This window comes from Mustelus asterias, unplaced genomic scaffold (assembly GCF_964213995.1).
Source record: "Mustelus asterias unplaced genomic scaffold, sMusAst1.hap1.1 HAP1_SCAFFOLD_1437, whole genome shotgun sequence".
Classification (NCBI taxonomy): Eukaryota; Metazoa; Chordata; class Chondrichthyes; order Carcharhiniformes; family Triakidae; genus Mustelus; species Mustelus asterias.
This window is the reverse complement of record NW_027591382.1, coordinates 1,444-20,202: the sequence shown is the minus strand read 5'-3', so window position 1 is coordinate 20,202 and position 18,759 is coordinate 1,444. Positions and strand designations below refer to the sequence as shown.

The 18,759-nt window shown below is 47.2% G+C and overlaps 1 protein-coding gene across 1 annotated transcript in view; it reads right to left on the bottom strand.

Annotated features, from left to right (window-relative positions):
- LOC144488285 (1-phosphatidylinositol 4,5-bisphosphate phosphodiesterase eta-2-like) overlaps positions 1 to 15,313 on the bottom strand; it is a gene marked incomplete at its 3' end in the record, with an annotated part of 86,807 nt that extends 71,494 nt beyond the window's left edge. The window contains exon 1 of the mRNA XM_078206329.1: positions 15,187 to 15,313. Within this exon, the coding sequence (XP_078062455.1) occupies positions 15,187 to 15,313 (127 nt within the window). The remainder of the gene's footprint in view (positions 1 to 15,186) is intronic.
- Positions 15,314 to 18,759: the final 3,446 nt, after the last annotated feature.

The following is an 18,759-nucleotide window of genomic DNA, read 5'->3' as shown; positions in this document are numbered from 1 at the left end:
TACTTACCCATTCCATTTTCAAAGTTTAAAGTTTTTAAAGTTTATTTATCAGTGTCAAAAGTAGGCTTACATTGACACTGCAATGAAGCTACTGTGAAAATCTCCCAGTTGCCACACTCTGGCGCCTGTTTGGGTACACTGAGGGAGAATTTGGTACATCTTTTGGACTGTGGCAGGAAACCGAAGCACTCGGAGGAAACCCATGCAGACATGGGGAGAACGTGCAGACTCCACACAGACAGCCACCCAAACCGGGAATCGAACCCGAATCCGTGGCATTGTGAGGCAGTAGTGCTAACCACTGTGCCACCGTGCCGCCCCACAGTTACTGGGATAGAGGTTCCCTTCACTCTGTTCCCAATGAGAGCTGCTTGGTATGGGGAGGAATTGGAGTGGGGCCTGATCCGTGTCCGCAGACTCCTGGTGACCAGTTCCCAGGGCTGGGTGAAGTGATAGGACCTGGGGGTTGTGAAGGAAACCCAGGGGTCTGTGCTCTCGATGTCCGAGCGGGGGGGGCATTGAACAATAAAGGGTAAAAGCACCCAGATGCTCCGTGGTGGGAGAGTGGGTTCAGAGACTGGTGTTCTAGTTATAATTGATCTATGGGTGGCATGGTGGCACAGTGGTTAGCAGTCATTAAAAATCTGCACAAGATACTGATCAGAATATCCCAACAAAAGGAAAAAGTTTATTTATTAGTCACAAGTAGGCGTAGAATTAACACTACAATGAAGTTACTGTGAAAATCCCCTCATCGCCACACTCCAGCGCCTGTTCGGGTACACTGAGGGAGAATTTAGCATGGCCAATGCACCTAACCAGCACGTCTTTGGACTGTGGGAGGAAACTGGAGCACCCGGAGGAAACCCACGCAGACACGGGGAAAATGTGCAAACTCCACACAGACAGTGACCCAAGCCGGGGATCGAACCTGGGTCCCTGGCACTGTGAGGCAGCAGTGCTAACCACTGTGCCACCGTGCCACCCACAAAACCCACACCGGAAATCTTTCAACAATGACAGAGCTGCGAGTGTCAGAGAGATGTTCGAATGAGAGATTTGTTACTGAACGGGGGAACAGATGGAAAGTATGTCTATCTCTTTATTTATATCTGTCTCTCTTTGGATGACAGAGAGTAATGTTCACACGATGCGTGTGAATTTCTGTGTAATGTTTGTCTCTCTGTTTGCTGTGTAAGTTGATGTCTACGAGTGAGTGGCGTGTTTGTGTGAGTGAGTAATGCCCGTATAGGTGCGATTGTGTGTAACATCGGTTGCATGAGTAACACCTGTGTATGCGTAATGTATGTTCTACTCGAGTGGGTGAAATCTGTAGTGTGTGTAACTGATGTGTGTGTAACTGGTGCGTGTGTAACCGATGTGTGTGTAACTGATGTGTGTGTAACTGATGTGTGTGTAACTGATGTGTGTGTAACTGATGTGTGTGTAACTGATGCGTGTGTAACTGATGCGTGTGTAACTGATGCGTGTGTAACTGATGTGTGTGTAACTGATGTGTGTGTAACTGATACGTGTGTAACTGATGTGTGTGTAACTGATACGTGTGTAATTGATACGTGTGTAACTGATGTGTGTGTAACTGATGTGTGTGTAACTGATGCGTGTGTAACTGATGTGTGTGTAACTGATGCGTGTGTAACTGATGCGTGTGTAACTGATGTCTGTGTAACTGATGTGTGTGTAACTGATGCGTGTGTAACTGATGCGTGTGTAACTGATGCGTGTGTAACTGATGCGTGTGTAACCGATGTGTGTGTAACTGATGCGTGTGTAACCGATGTGTGTGTAACTGATGCGTGTGTAACCGATGTGTGTGTAACTGATGTGTGTGTAACTGGTGTATGTAACCGATGTGTGTGTAACTGATGCGTGTGTAACCGATGTGTGTGTAACTGATGTGTGTGTAACTGATGTGTGTGTAACTGATGTGTGTGTAACCGATGTGTGTGTAACTGATGTGTGTGTAACTGATGCGTGTGTAACCGATGTGTGTGTAACTGATGTGTGTGTAACTGGTGTATGTAACCGATGTGTGTGTAACTGATGCGTGTGTAACCGATGTGTGTGTAACTGATGTGTGTGTAACTGATGCGTGTGTAACCGATGTGTGTGTAACTGATGTGTATGTAACTGATGTGTGTGTAACTGATGTGTGTGTAACTGGTGTATGTAACTGATGCGTGTGTAACTGATGCGTGTGTAACTGATACGTGTGTAACTGGTGTATGTAACCGATGTGTGTGTAACTGATGCGTGTGTAACCGATGTGTGTGTAACTGATGTGTATGTAACTGATGTGTGTGTAACTGATGTGTGTGTAACTGGTGTATGTAACTGATGCGTGTGTAACTGATGCGTGTGTAACTGATACGTGTGTAACTGGTGTATGTAACTGATGTGTGTGTAACTGATGCGTGTGTAACCGATGTGTGTGTAACTGATGCGTGTGTAACTGATGTGTGTGTAACTGATGTGTGTGTAACTGGTGTATGTAACTGATGTGTGTGTAACTGGTGTATGTAACTGATGTGTGTGTAACTGATGCGTGTGTAACTGATGCGTGTGTAACTGGTGTATGTAACTGATGTGTGTGTAACTGATGTGTGTGTAACTGATGTGTGTGTAACTGGTGTATGTAACTGATGTGTGTGTAACTGATGTGTGTGTAACTGATGCGTGTGTAACTGATGTGTGTGTAACTGATGTGTGTGTAACTGATACGTGTGTAACTGATGCGTGTGTAACTGATGTGTGTGTAACTGATGCGTGTGTAACTGATGTGTGTGTAACTGATACGTGTGTAACTGATGCGTGTGTAACTGATGTGTGTGTAACTGATGTGTGTGTAACTGATGTGTGTGTAACTGATACGTGTGTAACTGATACGTGTGTAACTGATGTGTGTGTAACTGATGCGTGTGTAACTGATGTGTGTGTAACTGGTGTATGTAACTGATGCGTGTGTAACTGATGCGTGTGTAACTGATACGTGTGTAACTGGTGTATGTAACTGATGTGTGTGTAACTGATGCGTGTGTAACCGATGTGTGTGTAACTGATGCGTGTGTAACTGATGTGTGCGTAACTGATGTGTGTGTAACTGGTGTATGTAACTGATGTGTGTGTAACTGGTGTATGTAACTGATGTGTGTGTAACTGATGCGTGTGTAACTGATGCGTGTGTAACTGGTGTATGTAACTGATGTGTGTGTAACTGATGTGTGTGTAACTGATGTGTGTGTAACTGGTGTATGTAACTGATGTGTGTGTAACTGATGTGTGTGTAACTGATGCGTGTGTAACTGATGTGTGTGTAACTGATGTGTGTGTAACTGATACGTGTGTAACTGATGCGTGTGTAACTGATGTGTGTGTAACTGATGCGTGTGTAACTGATGTGTGTGTAACTGATACGTGTGTAACTGATGTGTGTGTAACTGATGTGTGTGTAACTGATGTGTGTGTAACTGATACGTGTGTAACTGATACGTGTGTAACTGATGTGTGTGTAACTGATGCGTGTGTAACTGATGTGTGTGTAACTGATACGTGTGTAACTGATGCGTGTGTAACTGATGTGTGTGTAACTGATGCGTGTGTAACTGATGTGTGTGTAACTGATACGTGTGTAACTGATGCGTGTGTAACTGATGTGTGTGTAACTGATGTGTGTGTAACTGATACGTGTGTAACTGATGCGTGTGTAACTGATGTGTGTGTAACCGATGCGTGTGTAACTGATGTGTGTGTAACTGATGCGTGTGTAACTGATGTGTGTGTAACTGATGCGTGTGTAACTGATGTGTGTGTAACTGATACGTGTGTAACTGATGTGTGTGTAACTGATGCGTGTGTAACTGATGTGTGTGTAACTGATGTGTGTGTAACTGATGCGTGTGTAACTGATGCGTGTGTAACTGATGTGTGTGTAACTGATGTGTGTGTAACTGATGTGTGTGTAACTGATGTGTGTGTAACTGATGCGTGTGTAACTGATGCGTGTGTAACTGATGTGTGTGTAACTGATGCGTGTGTAACCGATGCGTGTGTAACTGATGTGTGTGTAACTGATGCGTGTGTAACCGATGCGTGTGTAACTGATGTGCGTGTAACTGATGTGTGTGTAACTGATGTGTGTGTAACTGATACGTGTGTAACTGGTGCGTGTGTAACTGATGTGTGTGTAACTGATACGTGTGTAACTGATGCGTGTGTAACTGATACGTGTGTAACTGATACGTGTGTAACTGGTGTATGTAACTGATGTGTGTGTAACTGATGTGTGTGTAACTGATGCGTGTGTAACTGATGCGTGTGTAACTGATGCGTGTGTAACTGGTGTATGTAACTGATGTGTATGTAACTGATGCGTGTGTAACTGATGCGTGTGTAACTGATGCGTGTGTAACTGGTGTATGTAACTGAAGTGTGTGTAACTGATGTCTGTGTAACTGATGCGTGTGTAACTGGTGCGTGTGTAACTGATGTGTGTGTAACTGATACGTGTGTAACTGATGCGTGTGTAACTGATACGTGTGTAACTGGTGTGTGTAACTGATGCGTGTGTAACTGATGCGTGTGTAACTGATGTGTGTGTAACTGATGTGTGTGTAACTGATGCGTGTGTAACTGATGCGTGTGTAACTGATACGTGTGTAACTGGTGTATGTAACTGATGTGTGTGTAACTGATACGTGTGTAACTGATGTGTGTGTAACTGATGTGTGTGTAACCGATGTGTGTGTAACTGATGCGTGTGTAACTGATACGTGTGTAACTGATGTGTGTGTAACCGATGTGTGTGTAACTGATGCGTGTGTAACTGATGTGTGTGTAACTGATGTGTGTGTAACTGATGTGTGTGTAACTGATGCGTGTGTAACTGATGTGTGTGTAACTGATACGTGTGTAACTGGTGTATGTAACTGATGTGTGTGTAACTGATGTGTGTGTAACTGATGCGTGTGTAACTGATGCGTGTGTAACTGATGCGTGTGTAACCGATGCGTGTGTAACTGATGCGTGTGTAACCGATGCGTGTGTAACTGATGTGTGTGTAACTGATGTGTGTGTAACTGATGTGTGTGTAACTGGTGTATGTAACTGATGTGTGTGTAACTGATGCGTGTGTAACTGGTGTATGTAACTGATGTGTGTGTAACTGATGTGTGTGTAACTGATATGTGTGTAACTGATGCGTGTGTAACCGATGCGTGTGTAACTGATGTGTGTGTAACTGATGTGTGTGTAACTGATGCGTGTGTAACCGATGCGTGTGTAACCGATGCGTGTGTAACTGATGCGTGTGTAACTGGTGCGTGTGTAACTGATGTGTGTGTAACTGATGCGTGTGTAACTGATGCATGTGTAACTGATGTGTGTGTAACCGATGTGTGTGTAACCGATGTGTGTGTAACCGATGCGTGTGTAACTGATGCGTGTGTAACTGATGTGTGTGTAACTGATGTGTGTGTAACCGATGTGTGTGTAACTGATGCGTGTGTAACCGATGTGTGTGTAACTGATGTGTGTGTAACCGATGTGTGTGTAACTGATGCGTGTGTAGCCGATGTGTGTGTAACTGATGCGTGTGTAACTGATGTGTGTGTAACTGATGCGTGTGTAACCGATGCGTGTGTAACTGATGTGTGTGTAACTGATGTGTGTGTAACTGATGTGTGTGTAACTGATGCGTGTGTAACCGATGTGTGTGTTATTGATGCGTGTGTAACTGATGTGTGTGTAACTGATGTGTGAGTAACTGATGTGTGTGTAACTGATGCGTGTGTAACTGATGCGTGTGTAATTGATGTGTGTGTAACCGATGTGTGTGTAACTGATGCGTGTGTAACTGATGTGTGTGTAACTGATGCGTGTGTAACTGATGTGTGTGTAACTGATGCGTGTGTAACTGATGCGTGTGTAACTGATGTGTGTGTAACTGATGCGTGTGTAACTGATGTGTGTGTAACTGATGCGTGTGTAACTGGTGCGTGTGTAACTGATGCGTGTGTAACTGATGTGTGTGTAACTGATGCGTGTGTAACTGGTGCGTGTGTAACTGATGCGTGTGTAACTGATGCGTGTGTAACTGATGTGTGTGTAACTGATACGTGTGTAACTGATGTGTGTGTAACTGATGCGTGTGTAACTGATGCGTGTGTAACTGATGTGTGTGTAACTGATGCGTGTGTAACTGGTGCGTGTGTAACTGATGCGTGTGTAACTGATGCGTGTGTAACTGATGTGTGTGTAACTGATGCGTGTGTAACTGGTGCGTGTGTAACTGATGTGTGTGTAACTGATGCGTGTGTAACTGATGCGTGTGTAACTGATGTGTGTGTAACTGGTGCGTGTGTAACTGATGCGTGTGTAACTGATGCGCGTGCAACTTCCATGTGTGTCAGGAATTGCTGTATGTGTGAGTGTGGTTGTAAAGATGTGCGTGCAATAACTGATTTACAGAGATGTGTAATTATCGGAATAAAGCAAGGGGGTTTTGGGTTTCAGGAGAGGGGCCTACATTTCTGGACACATTGAAAGTTGTGTATTATAGGGGAAGGACACTCGTGTACTAATCTACCCAACATGGATCAATACAATCACATTGCTTCGTACTGAACACCCTGTCAGAGAGACATGTCAGATCTGACAGCACAGCTTCATTCTAAATACAGTGATTGACACTGGGCTGAATTCCGCTACATCAGCACAGATCATTTTTATCCAGTTTTCTCTTTTCTATTTTGAAGAAATTCCTGTAGATTCCTGGTTTAACAGGAATATGAGGTGCCACAGTTCCTGAAGCAACCGAATCAGTATTTTGGAGAGAAAAGAGGGAGAGAAATACATTTTTATTTGGAAAAGTGTGTTACCATGGAGATGGGGATTGTGGAAAATGGAGGGAAAAGGGCTCAGGAGAAGTTTCCAGAATGCGTAACACCCATCTGCATTGGTGGCAGAGAGCGGGGAGCTTTCACCTGCGATATCCCAGTGGCACAAAAACAGCTCAAACTCTTCCTCATGGGGCAGCACGGTGGCACAGCTAGTGGCTAGCGCTACCAAATAAACCTGTCGGACTTTAACCTGGTGTGAGACTTCTTACTGTGTTTACCCCAGTCCAACGCCGGCACCTCCACATCATGCCTCACAGCACCAGGGACCCAGGTTCGATTCCTGGCTTGAGTCACTGTCTGTGCGGAGTCTGCACGTTCTCCCCGTGTCTGCATGGGTTTCCTCCGGGTGCTCCGGTTTCCTCCCACAGCCCGAAAGACCTGCTGGTTAGGTGCATTGGCCATGCTAAATTCTCCCTCAGTGTAGCCGAACAGGCGCCGGAGTGTGGCGACTGGGGGATTTTCACAGTAACTGCATTGCAGTGTTAATGGAAGCCAGCTTGTTGGCACTAATAAATGCACTGCACTGAGGAGAGGGAGATGTTGGATTTCAGGCAGTCGGCACACAGTTTACACTTTAGACTTATGTACATCGAGATTTAATGTTGCTCACTCAGCCAACACAAGGTAAATTATTGAAGAGTGAGTGCTGGTGGTACAAATTGCTCTCAAATTAAATTCTAGCAACTCTGTGTTCGAATGTGTTAAATAATTAACATCATGAGCTCATTAAAGTTGGATTCTATGCCGGGAAATTAGTTCCTTTTAATGTTTTATTTGAGGTGGGGGGGACGGGGGGACTGGGATTGTATTTAGTCACTGAACTCCACGATTAACTTTTTTCAAAAGCAAGGGTGTATCGATCTCGGAGGCTGAAGGAGTTTATAGAATCATAGAATCCCTACAGTGCAGAAGGAGGCCATTCGGCCCATCGAGTCTGCACCAACTCCCCAAAGTTAGGGGAGTCTAAAACTAGAGGGCATAGGTTTAAGGTGAGAGGGGAGAGATACAAAAGGGTCCAGAGGGGCAATTGTTTCACACAGCGGGTGGTGAGTGTCTAGAACGAGCTGTCAGAGGTAGTAGTAGAGGCGGGTACAATTTTATCTTTTAAAAAGCGTTTAGACAGTTACATGGGTAAGATGGGTATAGAGAGATATGGGCCAAATGTGGGCAATTGGGATGAGCTTAGCGGTTTAAAAAAAAGGATGCATGGACAAGTTGGGCCGAAGGGCCTGTTTCCATGATGTAAACCTCTGTGACAACAATCCCACCCAGGCCCTATCCCCATGCATTTACCCTAGCTAGTCCCCCTGACACTAAGGGGCAATTTAGCATGGCCAATCCACCTAACCCACACATCTTTGGACTGTAGGAGGAAACCGGAGCACCTGGAGGAAACCCACCCAGATATGGAGAGAATGCGCAGACTCCGCACAGACAGCAACCCAAGCTGGGAATTGAACCTGGGTCCCTGGCATTGTGAGGCAGCAGTGCTAACCACTGTGCCATCATGACGTTCCATTGAAACAGAGCGAGAGAGGATATGGGACATGGAGAGATTTGAAAAGGACATATTTTTGAGATTGAGGCCAAACTGGGACCCAGAGAACGTGGCGGAGCGCTGTGCGTGTTGGGGAGGAGCAGAGTTTCAGATCAGCTCCATTTTATGGAGGGCAGCAGGTGGCAGGCTGGCCATGGGTCAGGGTAACACTGGAAGCACTCAGCAAGTCTGGAGGTTGCCGGATGGGTGAAGGGGTTCAGCAGTAGATGGGCTGAGGTAGGGCCAGACACAGGCAAAGTTACATAGTCACACACGGGGAGACAAGCCCTGGAAGAATTGGGGGTTTTCGAAGCTGGGAAAGGGGGAAACAAGGGGGGGGGGGTGGGGTACATCAGGAGGGGAGCTAGAGGAAATGAGGCAGAAGCAATGAAAGACAGAGGGAAAGATGGAGGTCAGTGGTGGGTTGAAGGGTGCAGGGAAGGCCTCCAGGCTGCAGGAGGCAGTAGAGTTCACGGAGGGATTTGTAAAGGGCTATTTTAATTTGGTGAAATTGAGGAACGGGTTTAACAGGAGGTCAGTGAGGGTGAGAGTGATTATACAGCAGCGCTGCCTACAATGGGGAACAGAGTATCATAGAGTCATAGATTCTCTACAGTGCAGAAGGAGACCATTCAGCCCACCAAGTCTGCACCGACTCTCTGGCGGGCCCTGTCCCCGTAACCCCACGTATTTACCCCACTCATCCCTCTAACCTAAACATCTTTGGACACAAAGGAGCAATTTAGCATGGCCAATCCACCTAACCCACACATCTTTGGAGTGTGGGAGGAAACCGGAGCATCCGGAGGAAACCCACGCAGATATGGGGAGAATGTGTAAACTCCACACAAGCAGTGACCCGAGGCTGGAGTTGAATCCAGGTCCCTGGCACTGTGAGGCAGCAGTGCTAACCAGTGTGCCACCGTGCCGCCCAGGTAGGTGAAAATAGAACTCCTCTTGTTGTATTCAAACATCGGCACAGTGGGCGGGGCTTGCTGACCTCTCTCACCCCGAGACCGGAAAATCCCATCCGAGGTCAATGGACCTTTCCATGATCCGCCCCTCGCCCGCTACGATTCCTGTGGCGGGCAGAACAGGAAAATTTGCCCCAGTATGTTGGAGCAGCAGACACGGGCTCAGGCAGGGTGGCGAGTTCCTGATCTCAAGTTGGTCACCAAAGGGGCGACTGAACAGACATCTTTTCTCGTGGTAAGGAGAAAGCAGAGACTCGGTAGTTCGGAAGGTCAGTGTTCTGCAGGATTTGGTAGAGTTGATGCGGAAAAGGTGTTTCCAATTGTGTCTGAATCCAAAACTCAGGGTCTTAAAAGATAAGATGGATGCCAATAATGCAATTGGGAATTCAGGAGAAACCCCTTTAGACAAATGGAGAATGTGGAAATTGCTGCCAGAGGGAGGACCTGTGGCACCCACTATAAGTAAGTATACGCGGGAGGATGGAATAGAAATCATAGAATCATAGAAATCATAGAAACCCTACAGTGCAGAAGGAGGCCATTCAGCCCATCGAGTCTGCACCGACCACAATCCCACCCAGGCCCTACCCCCCACACATTTACCCGCTAATCCCTCTAACCTACGCATCCCAGGACTCTAAGGGGCAATTTTTAACCTGGCCAATCAACCTAACCCGCACATCTTTGGACTGTGGGAGGAAACCGGAGCACCCGGAGGAAACCCACGCAGACACGAGGAGAATGTGCAAACTCCACACAGACAGTGACCCGAGCCGGGAATCGAACCCGGGACCCTGAATAGAGCAGTGGTAAGCTACTTGCGGCCCAGTGGCGAGATGCAGCCTGTCAGGGTTCTGAGTACGCGCCACGAGATATTTTGTTCACTGTTGTCTGTGCGTAGAGTTACCACATTGTGCTGATTTCCATCTGCCTGGCTTCTTCCCCACCGGTGTGACTGAAGTGATTCGCATATAAATCAAGAAGAAGTGAAGTGAGGTGGGTGCTGATTGCCCACAACACGGTCTGTGAGAGCCGTGCGCTCCCTCTGTGTTCAATCAGCCGTAAAGATTTCTTTTCTTTTTACCGTCTGAAGTCGATGACAGTGCTATTAATAAATGAATGATGAAGCATTTGCTATAACTCGTTGTGAAATATTCGGCACATTTTAAATGCATTCAATCTTATTCAAGGTTAGTGAACGAGCCAGATTTCAATCTCGTGGCGCACTGAGATGAAGGAGGGCCACTCATGCGGCGCGCTCACGAGGTTGCCCATCGCTGGAATAGACGGATATGCTGGTGGGGGAGACCACGTAGGGGATGGAAGGAGCCTCATGTGCAGTATGAACTTTCTGATTCTGCGCTGTTAGGGTAGCTCGTGGCACTGCTGCCTCACGGTGCCCAGGACCCAGGTTCAATTCTGGCCTCGGGTGACTGTGCAGAGTTTGCACATTCTCACCATGTCTGCGTGGGTTTCTTTCGGGTGCTCCGGTTTCCTCCCACGGTCCACATTGTGCGAGTTAGGTTGATTGGCCGTGCTAAATTGGTCCTTAGTGTCAGGTAGATTACGTAGGGTTGTGGGGATAGGGCCTGGGTGGGATTGTTGTCGGTGCAGACTCGATGGGCCGAATCGCCTCTTTCTGCACTGTCGGGATTCTATGATTCAATGAAATTCTAAACAATTCTATGCAGAGGAGGTTGAAGGTGATGTGGAGTTTACCCAACCATTCTCACCAAAATACTATGTTTTTGAGACAGTCCAAGAAGCAAACCAACCTCCCATCCATTGACTCTGTCTACACTTCCCGCTGCCTCGGAAAAGCAGCCAGCATAATCATCCCAAACATTCTCTCTTCCACCTTCTCTCTTCCACCTTCTTCCGTCGGGTAAAAGATACAAAGTTCTGAGGTCACGTAACAACCGACTCAAGAACCGGGTGCTCCGGTTTCCTCCCACAGTCCGAAAGGTGTGCAGGTTAGGGTGAACCCACACAGACACGGGGAGAACATGCAGACTTCTTCCCTGCGGCCATCAGACCTTTGAATGAACCTACCTTATCTTAAGCTGATCTTTCTCTACACCCTATCTGTGACTGCAATGCTGCATTCTGCATCCTCTCCTTTACTCCTCCACTATGTACTCTGTGAACAGTATGCTTTGTCTGTATAGTGCGCAAGAAACAATACTGTTCACTGTATCCCAATATATGCGACAATAATAAATCAAATCAAATCAAATTGATTAGAATGATGCAGCAGGCCAATGGTTTGGTATCAACTGGGACTCAGTGAGAACATTCTCAGGACATTGTGCCTTCGATTCCCGCTTACAAAGCTGGAGCAGAAAATCTGGGCCAGTATTCGGAAGGCGGCACTGAGGCAGTGCCGCTTTGTTGGGGGTACACCATTCGGGTGAGACAGTAAAGCAAAGCCCTGTCTGCTTTCTCAAGCGGACATCAAAAATCCCACGGCACTGTTTGATGAAGAGGAGGGGAAATCCCTGTTATCCACGGCCAATATTTACCCTAAAGCAAGCACTGGGTACCTGGCCCCAAAGAGATAGGAAATAGGAGCAGATCAGGGGTATACCAACACTGCCATTCAATAAAATACTGGAGAAACATCTGGATCAACTCCACTTTCCCACACTGTCCCCATATCCCGCGATTCTCTTGGTGTCCAGAAATCTATTGTTCAGGGATGTGAATATATTCAATGAAGGAGCATCCACAGCCCTCTGGCATACAGAATTCCAAAGATTCACAACCCTCCCAGTGAAGAAATTTCACCGCATCTCAGTCCTAAGTGGTCGACCCCTCACCCTGAGACAATGTCTCCCCTCCCAGCCAAACCCCACCCTCCACCCCCACCACCACCCCCCCCAACACATTCTCGACTTTCCAATCCAGGGCAGCAGCCTCTCAAACTGCGTCAAGCCTCTTAAAAATGTGATACACGGCAATGAGTTGATCTTTCATGTTTATTTATCAATGTCACAAGTAGGCTTACATTAACACTGCAATGAAGTTACTGTGAAAATCCCCTGGTTGCCACACTCTGGCGCCTGTTCGGGTACACTGAGGGAGAATTTAGCATGGCCAATGCACCCTAACCTGCACGTCTTTCAGACTGTGGGAGGAAACCGGAGCACCCGGAGGAAACCCACACAGACACGGGGAGAACGTGCAGACTCCACACAGACAGTGACCCAAGCCGGGAATCGAACCGAGGTCCCTGGCGCTGTGAGGCAGCAGTGCTAACCAGTGTGCCACCGTGCCGCCCCGTATTGTGGGATCTTGCTGTGCACAGATTGGCTGCCGCATTCCCTGCATTGTACCACAGGCTGTGCTTCGCAGCTGCTCAATTATCCATTCTACACCGAAGGTTCTGAAAGATGCTCTCTTCCCCTGCTACCCCCCCCCCCCCCCCCCACCCCCAATCCTGAAACAGTTTGCGGGGGTCCTTTCATGCAGTGAAGTCTCTGCAGACTGAGCCTCGTGTTAAAGGCTGGGAGGGAGTGAGCAAAAACAGAAACAAGAGGCACAGGACAGAGACAGAGAGAAAGGCATGATGAAGAGGGACAGTTTGAGAAAGGCATGATGAAGAGGGACAGTTTGAGAAAGGCATGATGAAGAGGAATAGAAACAGAAAGAACCGCAGGGAGAATTCCAACTAACGTCAAGCAAATTACATTTGGTTTGTGAGGGTCAGGGAGCCAATGGTGTGTGTGAGAGAAAGAGAGAGAGAGATACGTAAGGATAGAGGGAGGGAGAGACAAGGGGAGGTAGAGAGATATACAAGGATACAGGGAGTGAGAGAGACAGGGGAGAAAGATACTCAAGGATAGAGGGAGTGAGAGAGACAGGGGAGAAAGATACTCAAGGATAGAGGGAGAGAGAAACAGGGAGAGGGAGAGAGATATACATGGGTACAGGGAGTGATTCGGGGGAGAAAGATATACAAGGATAGAGGGAGAGAGGAACAGGAAGAGAGATGCACAAAGACAGAGGAAGAGAGAAATGGAGAGAGAGTAGGAGAGAGAGAGAGACAGATTTACAAGGACAGAGGGAGAGAGACAAGGAGAGAGAGAGATACAAAGACAGAGGGAGACAGAAACAGGGAGAGGGAGGGGGAGCGAGAGTTACAAAGACAGACCGACAGAGAAATGGGAAGGGAGAGAGAGAGAGATAAACAGATGGTGAGAGAGAAAAGCACACATCTATAAAGAGACAGACTGAGTGAATACGAGAACATATAGCAAAATTTGCCAAGCTACCTATTTTGCTTTGGATTAAGATCCTCACAGGCTGGCCCAACTGATTACAATAGCCATTAGCAACAGGATTAAGCTACTGCCTGTGTAATTAAATGATTCATTCGGGGTCCATCTAATGTCTTGCTGGCTTACCTACTAAATCCATTTGTTGCTTCATATGAAAGCGATCTGGCATTAGAATTAGTCGCGACCTATATTAACATTTAGTTAACAGCTGACACAGACCCTTCATTAAAGGGAGAATTGAATCGGGACGGATATCAGTGGGTTCATGGAATTCTCCCTCCCGCTCCCAATGGACACAGCTATCCCAGATGGGATTCATTCCTTATTCCAAAACTTGCAGTTTTAAACCCAGCCGCAGCCTCAGTTAACTCAAATGTATTTCATTGTTTCTCCAGGAACTTGAATCTTCTAGTGCAGTACTGTAAGGGTGCCATCTTCCTCATGAGGCTTTAAACCAAGGCCACGTCTACCTTCTCGGTCACAAGTAAAAGATCCCATGACACAAGTTCAAAGAGCAGCAGGGGAGTCACCCCCGTGTCCCGGCCAATGTTCATCCCTCAATCAACATCATAGGAACAGATTCCCTGCTCAATATTACATTGGTGATTGCGGGAGCTTGCTGTGTACAAACAAGCTGCCACATTTCCTGCATTCTCACAACGACTACACTTCAAAATTACTTCATCGTTTAGTGATATGCAAAGCCCACCAACGCCTCAACTTTCTCAGGAGGCGAAGGAAGTTCGGCATGTCCATTACGACTCTCACCAATTTTTACAAATGCACCATAGAAAGCATTCTTTCTGGTTGTATCACAGCTTTGTATGGCTCCTGCTCTGTCCAAGACCTCAGGAAACTACAAAGAGTCGTGAATGTAGCCCAATCCATCACTCAAACCAGCCTCCCATCCATTGACTCTGTCTACACTTCCCTCTGCCTCAGCAAAGCAGCAGCATAATCAAGGACCCCACGCACCCCGGACATTCTCTCTTCCACCTTCTTCCATTGGGAAAAGATACAAAAGTCTGAGGACACGTACCAACCGATTCAAGAACAGCTTCTTCCCTGCTGCTGTCAGACTTTTGAATGGACCTACCTTATATTAAGTTGATCTTTCTCTACATCCTAGATATGACTGTAACACTACATTCTGCACTCTCTCCTTTCCTTCTCTCCTGTGTACTCTATGAATGGTATGATTTGTCTGTATAGCGCGCAAGAAACTTTTCACTGTATCCCAATACATGTGACAATAATAAATCAAATCAAAATCATTGACTGTAAAACACTTTGTGATGTCCTGAGGTTGTGGAAAATACCATAGAAAGTCTCTCTCTCTCTTCCACTCTGTCTTTCACTGCCACTCTTTCACTCTCTCTCACTCTCTCCCTCTTTCACTCTCTCTCTCTTTCACTCTCCCTTTCTCCTCCTGTAAAAACCATCACACGAGTGAGTGAGTGACACTCTATCTAACCTACCAAACTGTCCCAGTCTCCAGGTAGCTGGTGTCACGATGCTGCCTCCGATCCAGAAGAAGTCCTCGGCGAGACGGTAAATGGAGGATTGATGCCGAGTTACTGGCCGATGGGTTTTGGTGAAATTCATCTTCGAAACTTCCCAGATTTCCCTCAGTCCCTACCTCGCTCTGAATAGAGATGCTCAAATACAAAAGTGCAAAATTTTCTATTCCTGATCTTATTCAGTGATTCTGGCCTGAGTTCCTGATATTCCTGATCTTACTCAGTAATTCCTGCCTGAATTCCCTGTATTCCTGATCTTATTCAATGATTCCCGCCTGAATTCATGACATTCCTGATCTTATTCAGTAATTCCCACCTGAATTCCTGGTCTTACCCGGTGATTCTGGCCTGAATTCCCTGCATTCCTGATCTTACTCAGTAATTCCAGCCTGAATTCCCTATATCCCTGATCTTACTCAGAGATTCCCGCCTGGTCTCCCTGCAATCCTGAAATTCCTCGTGGGGAGCGCTTCCATTAGGACCACCAACCCATCGCATCTTCCGTCCCTCCGTTACTGCCTCCTCGATCCGTGCTCATCCCTGACCATTTAATCCGGTTCGCTCCTGGACAGGAATACTCCCCGAACTCTTTTCAAACTCTGTCTCCCTCTGGACGATCCTTGCAGGGCAGCTTCCGGGCTGAAGTGTCCGAGAGGGAACTCGCTGGATGGGCTTGGCTGGTTTAAAAAGCCTCGGCCGGGGAATTTGGAGCGGAAGCAGCCCCGTGGTGGACGTGTGTGTGCGTCTGGGATCCCTCAGATCACAGTCGCTTTCCTCTGTGACTTGCGCTGACGACACAGACGCTAACCGCGGGGACACATGTCCTGAAGAAGGGACCAAATCAGCTTCAGCCTGTAATCCAAAGCTGTCGACTGGCACAGAGGTAATGGTTTCTATGCCGCAGCAGTTTGAGCTCCATTAGGCGAGTGGGAAAGAAGCAGGATTATCCGCTCTCTAAGAACCCCCCCCTCCCTCTCCCAACCAGCACCATTCGAAATCAAAGACAGCTCTCATTCATGAACCATATGGCTCCAGAACAGCCAGAACTCTCTCCCGGCCCATCGACAAACCCCGGTGTCAACGGGGCAGAATCGGGATCTTGTCTCTTCTCTCGGTGTCTGCACGCACAGTTAACAAGAGGCACACTCAGGTAATCCCTTGTCTAATCCCCCTGGGAACGCAGTGACAGGAACAGATAATCTACTGACCCGTCCTCCCCTCCGTTGTCCCCCGCCCTTCCCCGATCCTTCCCCCCCCCCCACCCCCTTCACCCTGCTCCTCGCAGCAGCTTTCAAGCGCCTGGGCATGCTCACAGTGCTGGCTCTTTAATATTTTAAAATGAAGACATTCACTTCCTGGGCATCGGGCAGCGCACAGATCGAATTGCAGTCGCTTTGATGCCAGGTTCAAAGCGTGCCAGCTTCACAATCTCCCGCTCACTGGTTACTTTGATCAATTGTGGAGGGCCGTATATGGACACATGCACAGAATGACCAGTAAAAGATCCTGCAAAAATAGCCCACAATAATATCCCATAATTACCGGCATCTGAAGTAATCCTGCAATCTCCTGTGACAATACCCCAGAAAAATAAATTCCCTTCAACGTTACCCAATAATAAAGCCCATAACCAAAGCCTGGGGTAATACCGGTATCAATACTCCATAATAGCTTCTCAAGGGCAATCAGGTATATTAGGTGGGCGGCACGGTGGCACAGTGGTTAGCACTGCTGTCTCGCAGCGCCAGGGACCCGGGTTCGATTCCCGGCTTGGGTCACTGTCTGTGTGGACTCTGCATGTTCTCCCCGTGTCTGCGTGGGTTTCGTCCGGGTGCTCCGGTTTCCTCACACACTCCAAAAGACGTGCTGGTTGTGGTACATTGGCCATGCTAAATTCTCCCTCGGTGTACCTGAACAGGCGCCGGAATGTGGTGACTGGGGGATTTTCACAGTGACTTCATTCCAGCGTTAATGTAAGCTGACTTGTGACACTAATAGATAAATAAATAAATGATAATAATATGATACAAATATGCAAATTAGAAGCAGGAGCTGGCCATTCAGCCCCTCGAGCCTGCTCCGCCATTCAATAAGATCATATCTGATTCTGAATGTAACCTCAGCCCCACAATCCTGTTTACCCCTGATAACCTTTCACCCTCTTCTTGATCAACAATTTCTCTAGCTCTGCCTTAAGAATATTCAAAGACTCTGCTTTCCACTGGCTTTGGGAGAACAGAGTTCCAGAGACTCAGCTCCCTCTCTGAGAAAATAATCTCCACATCTCCATTTTAAATGAGCGACTCCTCGGGTGAGATTCTCCAGCCTCCCAGCTGTGGGAATTCCCATTGACATCACCCCATGCCGGCGGGAAAACCGCAGGCCAGGGTGCACTGTCAGCGGGACTGGAGAATCCCGCTGGAGTGAACGACCGGAGAATTCCGAACCTTATTTTTGAACAGCGACCCCTAGTTAGAGATTCTCTGACAAAAGGAAACATCCTCTCCACATTCACCCTGTCAATACCCCTCAGGATCTTAAAGGTTTTGATCAAGTCGCCTCTTACTCTTCTAAACTCCAGCAGACACAAGCCCAGTCTGCCCAACCCTTCCTCAAGAGACAGCCCACCCATTCCTGGCATTACTCTGGCAAACCTTCTCTGAACTGCTTCCAAAGCATTTACATCTTCCCTTAAATAAGGAGACCAATACTGTACACAGTACTCCAGGAGTACACAGTACTCCAGATGTACACAGTACTCCAGATGTACACAGTACTCTAGGAGTACACAGTACTCCAGATGTACACAGTACTCTAGGAGTACACAGTACTCCAGATGAACACAGTACGCTAGGAGTACACAGTACTCCAGATGAACACAGTACGCTAGGAGTACACAGTACTCCAGATGAACACAGTACGCTAGGAGTACACAGTACTCCAGATGAACACAGTACGCTAAGAGTACACAGTACTCCAGATGAACACAGTACGCTAGGAGTACACAGTACTCCAGATGTGATTTCACCAATGCTCTATTATAACTGGATGAAGCATGATCTCTCTACTTTTGAAATAATTCCCCTAATTTATCTAATTACTTGCAGTACCTGCATACTAACGTTTTGTGATTCATGCCCTGGGACACCCAGATCCCTCTGCATCTCAGAGCTTTGCAATCTCTCACCATTTAGATAATATGTATAAAGTCAATGCATAACGAAACCCTATTCAACACCCTAGCACACCACTCATTCCTTTCCTCCTTCCCTGAAGAGAGACAGTGGGATGTGTGTGTGTTAATGGTGAAAGGGTGATAGACCCCTGTCTCAATTCAGAGGGTTCAGAGGTCTCAAAAGGCGCTATGACAAATGCAAGTTGTTGTTGTATAAATGCAATTTTTTTTTTTCCCCCCCCCCTCCTTCTCACTCCCAAGTCGTCGAATCGGTGAGAATGAAAATAGTCCGACCCGTCTCCGTAACAGAGCCCCAGCTGGTGTGACTGTGGAGACGGATCTGGCTTAGGAAGAAA